This window comes from Chaetodon trifascialis, chromosome 5 (genome assembly GCF_039877785.1).
Source record: "Chaetodon trifascialis isolate fChaTrf1 chromosome 5, fChaTrf1.hap1, whole genome shotgun sequence".
NCBI lineage: Eukaryota > Metazoa > Chordata > Actinopteri > Chaetodontiformes > Chaetodontidae > Chaetodon > Chaetodon trifascialis.
Genome location: NC_092060.1, coordinates 17,830,001 through 17,842,847, shown reverse-complemented (window position 1 = coordinate 17,842,847; position 12,847 = coordinate 17,830,001). Strand labels below are relative to the sequence as shown.

Sequence of the window (12,847 nt, the reverse complement as noted above, 5' to 3'; positions counted from 1 at the left end):
GTGCATGCTATCTGTAGTCCTTAAGTACCACTTAAAGGCGGATATCATTTCAATTAGCGTCTAAACCGCAGTCCAAACAGTTAGATTTTGAGACGGCATGATACACAGCAGACAGAGGACCCTGGATTGCATAAAACTAACAGGATACTCATGGCCAGATTAATCTGCTGGAGAGCTAGGGGGCAGATATGTACCGTTTGGCCCCTATGAACCTCTCTGTTTCTCCCACTCTGTGTGCAGTGTGTACAGTTTTTCTACTTGGCCCAAGATTTGCTAGGTAGTATTTAGATGCGGAAATTAATTTTAAAAAATGCAGCCCCCAGTAAAAGTACAAAACTAAAATAAACAAATGGACCCGCTTCAGAACGGGGCGTCAGCATATTAAATCAGGACCCATTTAAGACCCTTATCATGCCAGGTGATATTGTGCTTCAGCGGTGTATACTCCCGAACGGATTTTCAGACATCACCAGCTGACACACACAGTAATACTGGAGCTGTCGGGACCCCCAAGAGTTCAGGGGCCACAGGGGGGTTTTACACAGAGCGCGATGCAAACGGGTCTCTGAGTGATTATGGGACACTTTAACAAGATAGTCCAGAGGGAGAGAGAAGAATTTGTTAAAATATTTAACTTTTTTCCAGGATTGTACAAACACTGACCCCTCTACCTGAATCCCCCCTTCGCGCACGCACTCCCAACCTGCACGCGCTCGGTGAAGGCCTATGTTGGGACGCTGCGTGACAGCTGGAGGTGAGAGGACAACATCCTGCTTTCAAGAAGATCTAAAACCCGAGGAATGGAGGGAGACGACAAACACGGGGATGACACTTGTCTTCATACTCCCAAACAGAAAATCAGATATGGCGCCTCAGTGTCCGTGATCCATTAACAGCGCGTGTCTCAACTTTAGCGCAGTTTATTGGAGGCCTCTAAATTTATAGACGCTAAAATATTCCCGTCGACGACAAGGCCTATTCATGTTAAACGCCTACCTCGCTTTTGAAATCGTCTAGTTTACTTTTATTTTGTTGTATACGATATTTGAGAGTTTTAATTTGGATGTATATAAATTAATTTATGATACTTCGGGCCTTCTTTTGCGTTAAAAAGACGAGGGGAAAGTATTGCTCTTAATGGAATTATCTCATTCTCAGGCAGGCCCAGGAATTATAAAGTTTTAATGAGAAATAAAAATACACTCAGAAGAAAAGCAAACTAACTCAGTTTTTTTTTTATTTTTTCAGAGTTAGGCAATATATAATTCCTGGTTTCCTGGATGATTGGAGGGTCGCGGGGTTGCCGGGTCCTCCTGGCCTGCATGAACTGATCCAGCCGGAGTCGCACCTTATTAAAGGGAAGGAGATTAAAGATCAAACGGCTGCAGTCAAATCCTGCTCCAGAGGATGACGAGGGGAGAGAGACAGAAATGAGTTGTGACAAGTCCCGTGGTTCAGCGGCTCTGTCAAGTCGAGCTGTGATGCGTCAACCCGGTGAATCACCAGCACCGAGAAGGAGGATAACGAAAGGAGAGACAGGGATGGGAAGGAGGGCAGAAAAGGGAGAAAAGGGCAGAAAAAGAGGAGGAGGAGGAGGTACAAAAAGGCTCCGCCGTCATTCAGTCTGTCACACAGACCACACACGCCAAGTCAGCGGACCGTCAATATCTGAGCTCCATCTAAACCTGATATCTTTAATATAATCAGTGCATCCATCTAAACGATTAAATCGACATCATTTTCCCCTCATCATCTCCAGAGCTGCCCGAGGGAGGAGGGCAGATTAAAATTGAGGCGACACATGATGAAAAGTTTGCGTTTTTTTTAAGAGAGCGAAGTAATCTGCAAGAGGAGAGAAAGACATCTTCATCGGTTTGTCTGAAATTTGCCGGTGGATGAACTTCTGAGAGCGCACTGAACGGAATAAAAGGATCTGGAGAAAATGAAAAGCTGTTACGGAGGTAAGAACATTAATCCTTGTTACGGAAGTTTTAAAAAGCTCTTTTCTATCATTCAACAAGCCAACAGCCTTCCTGCCTTCCTCTGATAATGACATTATTATTGTCTAATTGTAATTTTCCTGCAGTTCGTCGATCTTTTTTCTTGCAAATCCAATTAGTATTTTAAGTTGTGAAAATACGCAAAGTTGCGTGTGTTTTGTATTTTTGCCCGTTTTGTAAATATCATCCTCCCGTATGATTTAAAAATGCATACATTTTGACTGTGTAATTACCAGCTTATCCCGTTAAAATTGTTTTTATAGCACAGGACAGAATTTATTTATTTATTCTTTTTTAACTTTTATTTATGAATGCTTATTCATGCTTTTTTTTTTAAACATCACAAATTAGTTTAAAGATGGTTGTGAATCATTGCTTCGCATTAGGAGATTTATGATGAAGACGCAGACGCTCGAGGCAAACCTCAAAGGTCATCAAAGAAATAACGGAGAGAGAAAACAATGACACATCAAACAGACGCGCTCAGCACAAACTTCTGTTTGTTTTAGAGATTTTTTTTGTAATGGATTTTTCTAGATTTCTCAAGAAATGTGAACGTTGTGTGGGAACACTGTGAGTTTAACAGACCGCAAAAAGAGAGAGGGAGGAAAAAGAGTGAAAGAAAGTGTGTGTTTGTGTGTCTGTGTGTATGAAAGAGGAAGGCGGGTGGCTCTTAGTCACAGTAACAAATGACAGGGGTTTAGGGGGTCAGAGGCAGCTAAAGCCCCTGTCTAGTTAGCTGTCACCGATATGAGAAAGTACATGATTCACGTTAGTCAGGGTGTGAGAGGACACACACACACACACACACACACACACACACATACACGCATGCACACACACACACACACACACACACACACACATACACGCATGCACACACACACACACACACACACACACACACACACACACACACACACACACACAGTTTCCCCCCTGGGACCACTGGTGCGGCTGCTGCTCCGTGTCTATGGAAGGAGGGAAAAGGAGGTGAAAGTAAGAGGGAAAGACAGCATAGAGAGGTGGATGTGTGGTTCCTCTCTCCCTCTCTCCTTCTCCTCCTGCCATCCTCCTTCGCTCTCTCCTCCTCCTCCTCCTCCTCCTCCTCCTGTCTCGGTGGTCACATTGCGTGAACAGACCGGCCATCAGCAAATTTGGTGTAACTTTAGAAGAACAACAAATAAAGAGCTGAGATCAGAACAAACTGCTGCTTCCTCTGACACTCAGACTAATAAACACAAAGCTCAGCTGCTGAGGAACATGCTGCCTTTGACACACACACACACACACACACACACACACACACACACACACACACACACACACACACACACACACACACACACCTCAACAGGTAGACACACACAATGGCACATGTTCACACACATAGATGCATGTTTTTACTCCCTTTTAAATAGACATACCATCTCTCTCTCTCTTTCTAAAGCACGCATATGCAAACACACACACACACACACACACACACACACACACACACACAGATGCAGACACACACTCAGACAAGGCCTGTTATAGCTGGGAGGGTTGAATTAGTGTCGGTGTGTTTCAGATAAAAGCGTTAGTGTATGTTGGACCCGTGAGCTCAAACACACCGACCGGCCAACAGGAGAAAACAAAAGGAAGAGTGAAGAGCGAGAGAGAGAGAGAGAGAGAGAGAGAGAGAGAGAGACAGAGAGAGAGATGTGGGGGATGTGGAAACGAGAGGAAAAAGTGAACCTTTCACATCTTTTGATTCGCTCAGAGCCATCCTCCATTCTTCACGGTATATATGGATGTCAGGAGGAGGAGGAGGGTGTGTGTGTGTGTGTGTGTGTGTGTGTGTGTGTGTGTGTGTGTGTGTGTGCATGTGCGTGTGTGTTGGGGGTGAGAGGGAGTTAAGAGAGGTAGAGACAGATAAAAGTAAATAGAGAGGGAGGGAGGGAGGGAGGGAGAGGAACTGGCGGTAGAGGGGTTAATGCAGTGCAGATTCCCGATTGACAGAAGTTAGCAGCACCCAGAGGGAAAGAGAGAGGAGAGAGAAGGGGGGAATGATATAAAATGAGTCGGTCACGCTTTGAACAGTTACACATGCTGTTTACATTTTTCCCAAATTAACATGGCCCCTCGCTTCAGAAAACTCTCCCTCACCGGCTCCCTCTCTCTCTCTCCCTCTCTCCACTAACTCCTTTTCCTCTGCCTCCTTCCTTTCAAATCCTCTCTTCCTCCTTCTCCTCCTCCCCTCTGTCTCTATCCTTCAAGACCCCAAAATATCTTTCCTCACTCAGACCCACATTCAGAGCCAGTGCAGTAGTAATAGAGCAATATGAAAATGCTCTTAGATACCACTGTTAAAATAAAATAAAATAAAATATGTCGTATCATCAGTTCAATGCCCTCAAAAGAATTTTAATGATGTGGCGGCTCAAAGCTGGAGCTAGTTTTAAGCTTTTCTGTACTTTTTTCTATTCAAATGGCTCCGCAACAGCACATAGTTTATTTTAAATGCTTACTTTAGACCTATAAAGTCTAAATCTGCAAACTAACTAACTGTAGCTGCCAAATAAAGGCAGTGCAGAAGAAGCACAAAGTGGAATATGTTGAAATATTCAAATAGCCTGATCGGTCATAACTTTGTTTGCTCATGCACAACAACAAATTGAAAAAGACAGCTCACAGCATATGAAAGACATCACAATGATTATAACACTAACACACAAACTAAAACATATTCCAAGACACTGGTGTGGCTCGGGGGTCCGTCCAACTTCTGAAGTACAGGACGATGTATTAACAGAATCAGTTAATTCCTAAATGAATAGCTGACCATAAAAAAGGAGCCGTAAAATAGGCAATAAACACAAAATAAAGCATTTAACTAAAATAATTTACAAGGGCAAACACATGGGATAGAAAACAAGAACTTTGAGGCTGCAGCTAGCAAATGTCTTTATTAGAAACAAATCTGCTGATTACTTTGTCAGTCGATCAATCAGCTCTGTGGTCTAGAGCGTCAGAAAGTGGTGAAAAATCGCAGCTTTAGAAAATCCGAATTTCCTGAAGACCAGCATCTTCTAATTAACATACTGTCAAGTGTCAAGTAAGAGAAAGGCGCAGCAGCAAATCCTCACATTAGAGAAGCTGGAACTGGAGAAAATTTTCCATTTTTGCTGGAATTTTCAGAATTCTTTTACCGCTAACTTGTTTCAGCTGGTGAAAAGTGCAACCTCAGAGCAGCCAGAAGAGCCGTATTTAAACACATTGCTCAGCTTACTTTCTGCTTTGACTTTGAAATTCAGAAGCAGACTCATGTCTTATTTTCTTTTTAGGCATTTTTTTAAAGAGAAAACAATGAGGTGGAGATGAGGAGTAGCCGGGTGAGGGTAGTGAGGGGAGGAGGACGGGGGTGTTAAGAGGTAAATTAAAAACCGAAGGTCTGAAAAGATGAAGGAGGGAATGAAAGATGTTGATGGAGGGAAAGAGTGGAGCCAATTAGTGAAAGGAAGAGAGGGGAGCGGTAATTAGGGAGAGAAAGGAAGGAGACTTTTAAAGGGAAGTTTGATGTTTTAGGAAGATTTAGGGAGGTGGGGGGGCGGGGGGGGGGGGGGGGATGAAGCGACAAAGAAATTGAAACCAAACATGGTGATAAAGCGTGGAAGGACTGGAATCCACAGATTAAAAAAAAATGACATGGATGGATTGGCTTATAAGGTGAAGAGGCAGACAGACACCAGGGTAAGAAGGGGAACTAAACACAGCACGCTGAGTTTACGAGTAGCGAGAAATAGATGCAGAGAATTTCTGGGCATAAACATCATTTTTATTGGATTTTTTTAAAATGCGAGTTTGCGCTCGTCTTTGTTTTTGGGTCACTGATGTTGTTTGGCAACCCCAGCGTGTGTCCAGTGCCAAGAGGATCAATTTGAAATCCAGTATGAACAAACTCCAGAGGAGGGAATCTCATGGGAGAAGTGATGGGAAAACTGTATGCGTTTGTGCATGTGTGTGTGTGTGTGTGTGTGTGTGTGTGTGTGTGTGTGTGCTTGGGCACACAATGGTTTGTTTATGTGTATTTATTCAGTGTAATGTCTGTGCATACATGAGTCTACGCTTCAGCGCACAATCTGGATTCATGTGTGTGCACGTTTGTGTGTGTGCGTGCACGTTTGTGTGTGTCGAGTTAGTGGAGGAATGCATATTTGATTGAGTACAGATTGCACATAAATCTGGCCTTTAACTGTACACAGACACACAACACCGACCCTGACCCCGGACTGTCAAGCCCCCCACCTCCACTCATCCTCGCTCACCTCGCCGGCAGCCCAACGCGTGCCTCTGTCCACGTCCACCGTGGCTCTGTCCCTCACAACATCAGTGTGTTGATGTGTGCATGTGTTTTTATGCTCGGGGCATGCTGCACAGGTGTGTTTATGTTTGGGTAAGTGTTATGACAGAAGGCAAAGTGGCCACCAGGTACAGCGCAGCAGAATAATTAAAAAACTATGCAAGATACAAACAGCTCCTCGGAGTTTGGCTCCGATGGTTCTTTTCTGTCAACAAAGCCACAATGAGCCTCCAGCTCTGTCTCTGACACGTTAGCGAGATGACAACAAATATGCAAGACGAGTCAGAGGATTCAAGCTCATTCTGAGAGAGAAATGTGACAGAAAAGACTGGTCGTACATACTGAACTTAAGAGTAACTCAGTGTAATGACAAATCGGAATGATCCCATTCAGTGGCTCCAGTAATTTTGTGATATTGAAAGATGAACAGATTAGATTTAAATATTCTAAACTCTGGGTTCACGCTTTCAAGCATGTCTCACTGTCTTCTTCATTGAACAGACACTGCTCAGGTGTCACCAGACGCTGTAAGTGCAGAACTTCAGGTGGTTAATTGAAGAAGACCATTAAAAACCTCTGGAAAAAAAGCCAGCAAGGGAACTTTGAGTTTATGCAGCATTCACACAAAGGAAGGAGAAGGACAGAACAAAGTGGTCCCTCCCACTGATATCCCTGTAGTTACGTTTAATTAACTAAGTTAGTTTGTTAGCAAATTAGTGTATTAGTGTTAATATTGGATTTTATTTAGATGTCACTGATGGAGGCTTTGAGGCCATTTTTCCAGACAACTCTGACTTACAATTAAAACTATTGTAGGAGGTTGACAGAAACGTTTTTTTTCCGACTGTAGAGATTGACTCTGTTGTGTCTGCAGATTCATAGATCCCTTTCAGTCACCCACCATGACATATAATACCCATCTCCCACCCAGGAGCCAGAGCATGAAACTTGGCTGGAGACATCTGTCACTTCTGTACTTGACGCTGTCTAATATCGTCCTCCGGTGTGGCGGAGGAGTTCCGCACAGTGGCTCGATAACACTGAAGTGTGATGAGCGAGCGGGCGGGCGGGCGTAGCCTGCAGCGTGTTGTTTTGGATCTGCAAAACACAACACGGATGTTGCAAGCTTTTTTCCAAAATCTGACGGCATGGTTTGATTAACGTTAAATCCTGTCAAAGTTTTACGATGCGAGCTCACCAAAAATATGCCATGACAATATACTGCAGTCATCCTAATCAAAGTCGCGCTGGAAATGATAAACATCTAGTTTGGCCTGGATTCATAACATCTTCTACGTACTGCTTAAGACCTCTTTCAAGTGGTTAGAGCAATGGAGGGCAACCTCTTTTGGCACAGGAGATAGTTTTTCCTGGACCAGACTGGAGAGATTAACTTGCACATGGTTTTCCCACAATACCAAATTCTGTTTAAGTGCTTGTTGAAAACCTCAAATGATGGTGCATGTTGGGAAAGATGAAATACTAGCACAACACTGGGTCACTGGTTTACCAAAACACTGTCTGGAGTGCAAAATGTCAAGCGCGCTACAAGCCTCGTTTTGCCCTCGAACGCAACCTTGCGGCCCAAAATTCAACTCTGACCCCTGACCCTGCGCTGATGTTTAATTTTGACCTATTTGGAGCGCAGAAGCTCTGGCGCCTGATCCTTATGTTCAGCCCTGTATTGCAGATGGCAGCCAGACTCCAGAGTGCCAGATCTGACTTAACATCAGCGAGCAAACCATAGATAAAAATACGACCAGTTGTGAATAATAGATCTCCCCTGTGTGTGCATGTGCGCAACCTTAATAGGTATGGGTGCCAAAACGTGTAGACTCACACACATGTAAGAGCGCTGAGGCAGGTCATGGTCGGCCGTTGTAGGGAACCCCTGTGCTGCTGTAATGCAATCCTCCCACGGAGAATGTTCTGGTTTCAACCCTGCCCTGCGGAGTGTGCTTCCACTGCTAGGTACACAGCCCCAAGCCTGCAGGGCTCCCCTTGAAGTCAGGCTATATGCCGACTATCGCGCAGTTACTCAACATAATATTATATAACAACAACTGGGCTCAGGGTTTGAGTTATCTCAGTTTACTCGCATAAAAGAGCGGCTGCTTTAAGCCGCAGTGCAGGATGCTTTTAGACATGTCAGTGCTCAATCAAAACAACAAGAGAGTTTCACGTCTGGCAATCATCTCCGAGCATGTGGCTGCAGACAAAAGGAAATGGTTTGGAACAGTTTGGGTTGATTTTTGCCAAGCAGAGATTTCTTTCTCCCCCTTTTTTTTTTTTTTACCTGTTCATTCTTTCTGAATGCGACCCGTTTTGCACAATGTGTGTCCTTTCCCTTCAAGGCTGTTTACTCTGAGAGTTAACAATGTCGTGTTGATTTTGGGGTGTTTTGATGCTAATGGACGATGCTCAGTGGGAGGAGTCCATGGGTTGATGAGCTCCAAATGTTCCGGCGTCACTGAAAGATCCTTATTGCTTCTGACAGGTGATGAGGCTTTTGCGGTTGAGGAGATGGGAGGGGGCTTGGCTGACGGGGGCTGTCCTAGTTGACTGATTTCAAGGTGTGTGTGGGAGCATGTGGGAGTTGGCTGGGCCCAACCACAATGTTTGAGAAAAAAGTCTGAGAGGAGTCTTTGATGTAGCCGACAGCTCAGGGTCAACAGGTAGCGGAAGAGGTACCAGCTCTGAAGATATGTTTTTAAATCAAACAGCTGCTCTGGTTTTGTCCGTGTCACTCCAATGACAAGCATTTCTAATCCTGTTTTAATTTAAAACTGCCAGTTTCCCAATCTGTCACTCAATCTGTCATTAAAACTGAAGTCATTTGATGAAGACTTTTTTTTATTTCAGCAAGCTTGAGCTTGTTAGGCCGGTTTGGAAGCAGAATAGATGCACTTTGAAAATATATGTCATCACAGTGGCTGGTTGTTATCACGTCATCATTCCAATTTGTAACATAATCAAAGAGATTAACCGTCCTTGTCAATGTATGTTGATGATTTGCTTTCTTCCTGATTACTTCACATGCTTTGGTGAAGGCACAGAAGACAACACACCAAAAATTACGACTAATTTCTCAGAATTTCACCACCGGATATTTCTTACTTACTGCGATTATAACACATTCTTGTTTAACGTAGCACAGCAGACAACATGTAACATCATTAGGTTTCTACCCAACCCTGTTTGGGAGTGTATGCCGATACGTCACATGTAAGCGGTTGAGTCAGAGGAAAAAGGTGTTGACTGTTTTAGTTCAGAGCTTGTTTTCCTAGAACCACTGAAAATGTGTTGGAGGTAAACGTTCTGCAAGTGTTGAATCCAATCACTTAAAATCCTGTTTTCATCCTGTGGGGGCCTGCTGTGATGGACAGATGAAAGAAAAAAGGGGCAATAGAGGGAGAGAAGGCGAGCTAATCGGGGTTAGTTGGCTGCTGTTATTTTGACCTGAGGCAGAAAAGAGATAAGAGCGTCAAAGGGAGAAGAAGAAGAAAGGTGGGGAGGGGAAAAGTGTGATTAGAAAGAAAGCAAAGTTTAAGTGCAGCGTGACTAGTCTGAGAGGAGAAAGGACTTAAACTGGTGAAGCAACGGGAGGCCCGAGGTGAGTCAGAGAAAGACGGAGCGAGCGAAAGCTGACGAGGTCACACACATTGTGCAACACATATTTCACACCTGTTGAACAGCGGCATGTTTTGCCCATAATTACAAGCATGAATCACTGCCTACCGTCAGGCTGTCAGGAGGATGAGAGAGAGCACAGAGAGGATGGAAAAGCATGACGGAGAGCAGAGACGACGAAAGAAATGTGTGTCGCGCTCGAGCGAAAGGGCCGAGGAGGTGTTGAGAGTGAATTAAAAAGTGAAAGGAGAGAGCGTGAAAGTGAAAGCTTCCAGAGACAGGAGGCATGGGACGAAGAGACGTGGACATACATGAAGTCCCTCCATGCTGAAAAGTACCTTTCAGCTCCAATTTTACTGTTTGAAACCAGAAACAGGGGCACTAAAAGGTTTCCAGTGTTACAACCCCCCCCCCCCCCCCCCGTCACACACACTCACACTAGTGCACACACACACTCCGAATCATTGTATACACTCACAGCAATGTGAATTTAATCCACATATATAATTACGGCTACAAACATTCTCACAAACACTCACACAGTAACATAAAACACCCACACAAACACTGGGAAACCTAAACAAGAGGTCCACAGCAAACACACAACTGATACAAACACATTAATGTTTGTGATTGTAAAGAAAGCCACATGTCTTTGTTTTTGGGATATCATTCAGGAATGAATGCGTGTGTGTGTGTGTGTGTGTAGCTGTTGCATTGAACATAGGAGCCATTTGTCTGACTGTCTGAAGCTATTAAGAGAGGTTTTATTTGAAGCCAGAGTAAACCTCCGACAGTCAGAAACCTCTAAAATTAGGCTGGAAACGGAAAAAGCTTTATTGGCAGTGTCAGATGACTCTGACCTGGCAGTATGTAAACAGATGAGGCCATCGCCATAGAGACAAGGAAATAAACCAGAATATTGTAAAAATGCCTTTAAGCAGTGTGATGGTGCAGCGAATGGAAACTGTTGCTGGAGGTGATTTTTTTTTTATCTGTTGAGCTCTCAAATCATCAGATTCATTAAAAAACAGGCATCCAAGTTAAATAATCACAAACTGTCAGAGAAAATAACGGCTGAGATAAATTTCACCTCACTGTTATGATTACAGATACCTCTGCAGTGTGTGCTGATTATCACTCGCACACCCATGATGTGAGTGTCATTAAATACACATCTCACACAGTCTGTTCATGGTTTTAATCAGCCCTCTTATTTTGTAATTTCTCCACAGTTCATCAACACCAGCTCATCTTGCTATTGGCTGCTGCCATGGCAGCAGCGCTGGATTCTTCCCACAACCTGGCCAGTGAGAGGAGTTCGATAGAAAGCACGTACGAGCTGACAAAATACCTGGAGTACCAGCTGAAGGAAATCAAAGACATATATGTGAGTCAAGATCTGATCTCTTGTTCATTTGATCAGCAAGTCAACAAGGAGCAAAAAAAAGTCTTCTTCTATGCAAATTTAAATGTATGTATGTGTCATAAAAATAAACATGAACACACCCTTTATGGTTTTTCTCCTGTCACAGCTCTCATATTGTCATTTTCTGCCACAGTAGGCAATGGTGTTCAGCGGAAAAGCTCTGAAAACCCACTTTAGACCACCTGCTCAACAACAAACAGCAGACAGACACAGTTAGCAACTAGCCGGTGAACATGGTGGAGCATTTAGTTGCTAAAGAGACAGATTTTACCCTCAGGAGTCGGTGGAGACCAAAAACTGAGCTAAAAGATGGACTAGCGAACAGTTTTAGACACACTTGCTGAACTGTTGGCTTGTTTACGACCTTTCTGATCATCTCGTTTGTTTCTTGGCCTGACAAACTTCATCGTAGCAGTGAAGCTGTGTAAGGTGTGATGATAAATGATTTCCCAATAATGATGATATAAACCAGAAACCATTAAACCTTCTCATCCTTTCTTCTCATTTTTGTGTATTTCCTCCAGCTGACTTACTTAGGTCCTCCATTCAACGAGAAAGACTTCTCCCCTCCACGACCCAACAGCACAGCTCTGACCCTGCCCAGCGCTGCCACACGTCTGGAGCTGTGGCACGGCCTGGAGAACCAAGCTCGGCTTGCCCAGAACCAGAAGGCCTACTCTGTCCTGCTGGCAGCCGTCAGGGAGTTGGCCCGCTCCACCCTCTGCCCCTCCCTCAAGACCTCCCTGCTGCACTTTTGCACAGGCCTAGATGGGCTGCTGGGCTCCATATCTGCACTGATGACCACCCTTGGTTATGCACTTCCTCCTCCATCTGCAGACATGGGAAACAATGCTGGGCAGCTGCAGTACCCACAGAGGGGGATAGGGGGCGATAGGCCAGCTCCACTGATGAGCCAGAGCCTTTACAGGTCCAGAGCTGGGACGAGGACTGAGTCCAGTCAGCGTAACAGCCAAAGAAGAAGTGGGACAAGGGTGGTCAGAGGAGAGAGGGAGGACAGCGCCACCGTAGACCTGGTGGGAAAAAGGAGAGGGAAAGAAGGGAGGAGAGCGGAGGCGACCGCAGCTGGAGGAAGGAGTGGCGGATCGAGGGAGAAGGGAAGAGGAGAAAGAGGGAGGAGAGGGAGGAGGGAAGAACCAGAGAGCGGGAAATGGAGCACAGATGAGAGAGTAGGGGAGGTGGAAGAGGAGGAGATGGAGCGAGAGGGAGGGACGGAGAGATGGGGGAGGAGGAGAAGGTTGTTGGCTTTTAACGAGGATGGAGAGGAGCAGGAGAGGCAGCATGAAGCCAGGGTAGAAGTGTCGTACCCAGGCACAAAAGGCTCCGGTTCCCTTCGACATCCGACCCTCCAAACCAACAACAACAACAATCAGTACAGCTACAATCTGAACTCACATCACCCAGACACGCTCAGAAGAGAGGACA

General features: G+C 44.8%; 1 protein-coding gene across 2 annotated transcripts in view; it reads left to right on the top strand.

Annotated features, from left to right (window-relative positions):
- Positions 1-1,717: 1,717 nt before the first annotated feature.
- The window catches only part of clcf1 (cardiotrophin-like cytokine factor 1), a 12,749-nt gene continuing 1,619 nt past the window's right edge, over positions 1,718-12,847 (top strand). For both annotated transcript variants that reach the window (XM_070962682.1, XM_070962681.1), the window contains exons 1-3: positions 1,718-1,961; positions 11,211-11,365; positions 11,929-12,847. The exon at positions 11,929-12,847 is cut by the window's right edge. In XM_070962682.1, the coding sequence (XP_070818783.1) occupies positions 1,943-1,961; positions 11,211-11,365; positions 11,929-12,847 (1,093 nt within the window). In that variant the 5' untranslated portion in view covers positions 1,718-1,942. The remainder of the gene's footprint in view (positions 1,962-11,210; positions 11,366-11,928) is intronic.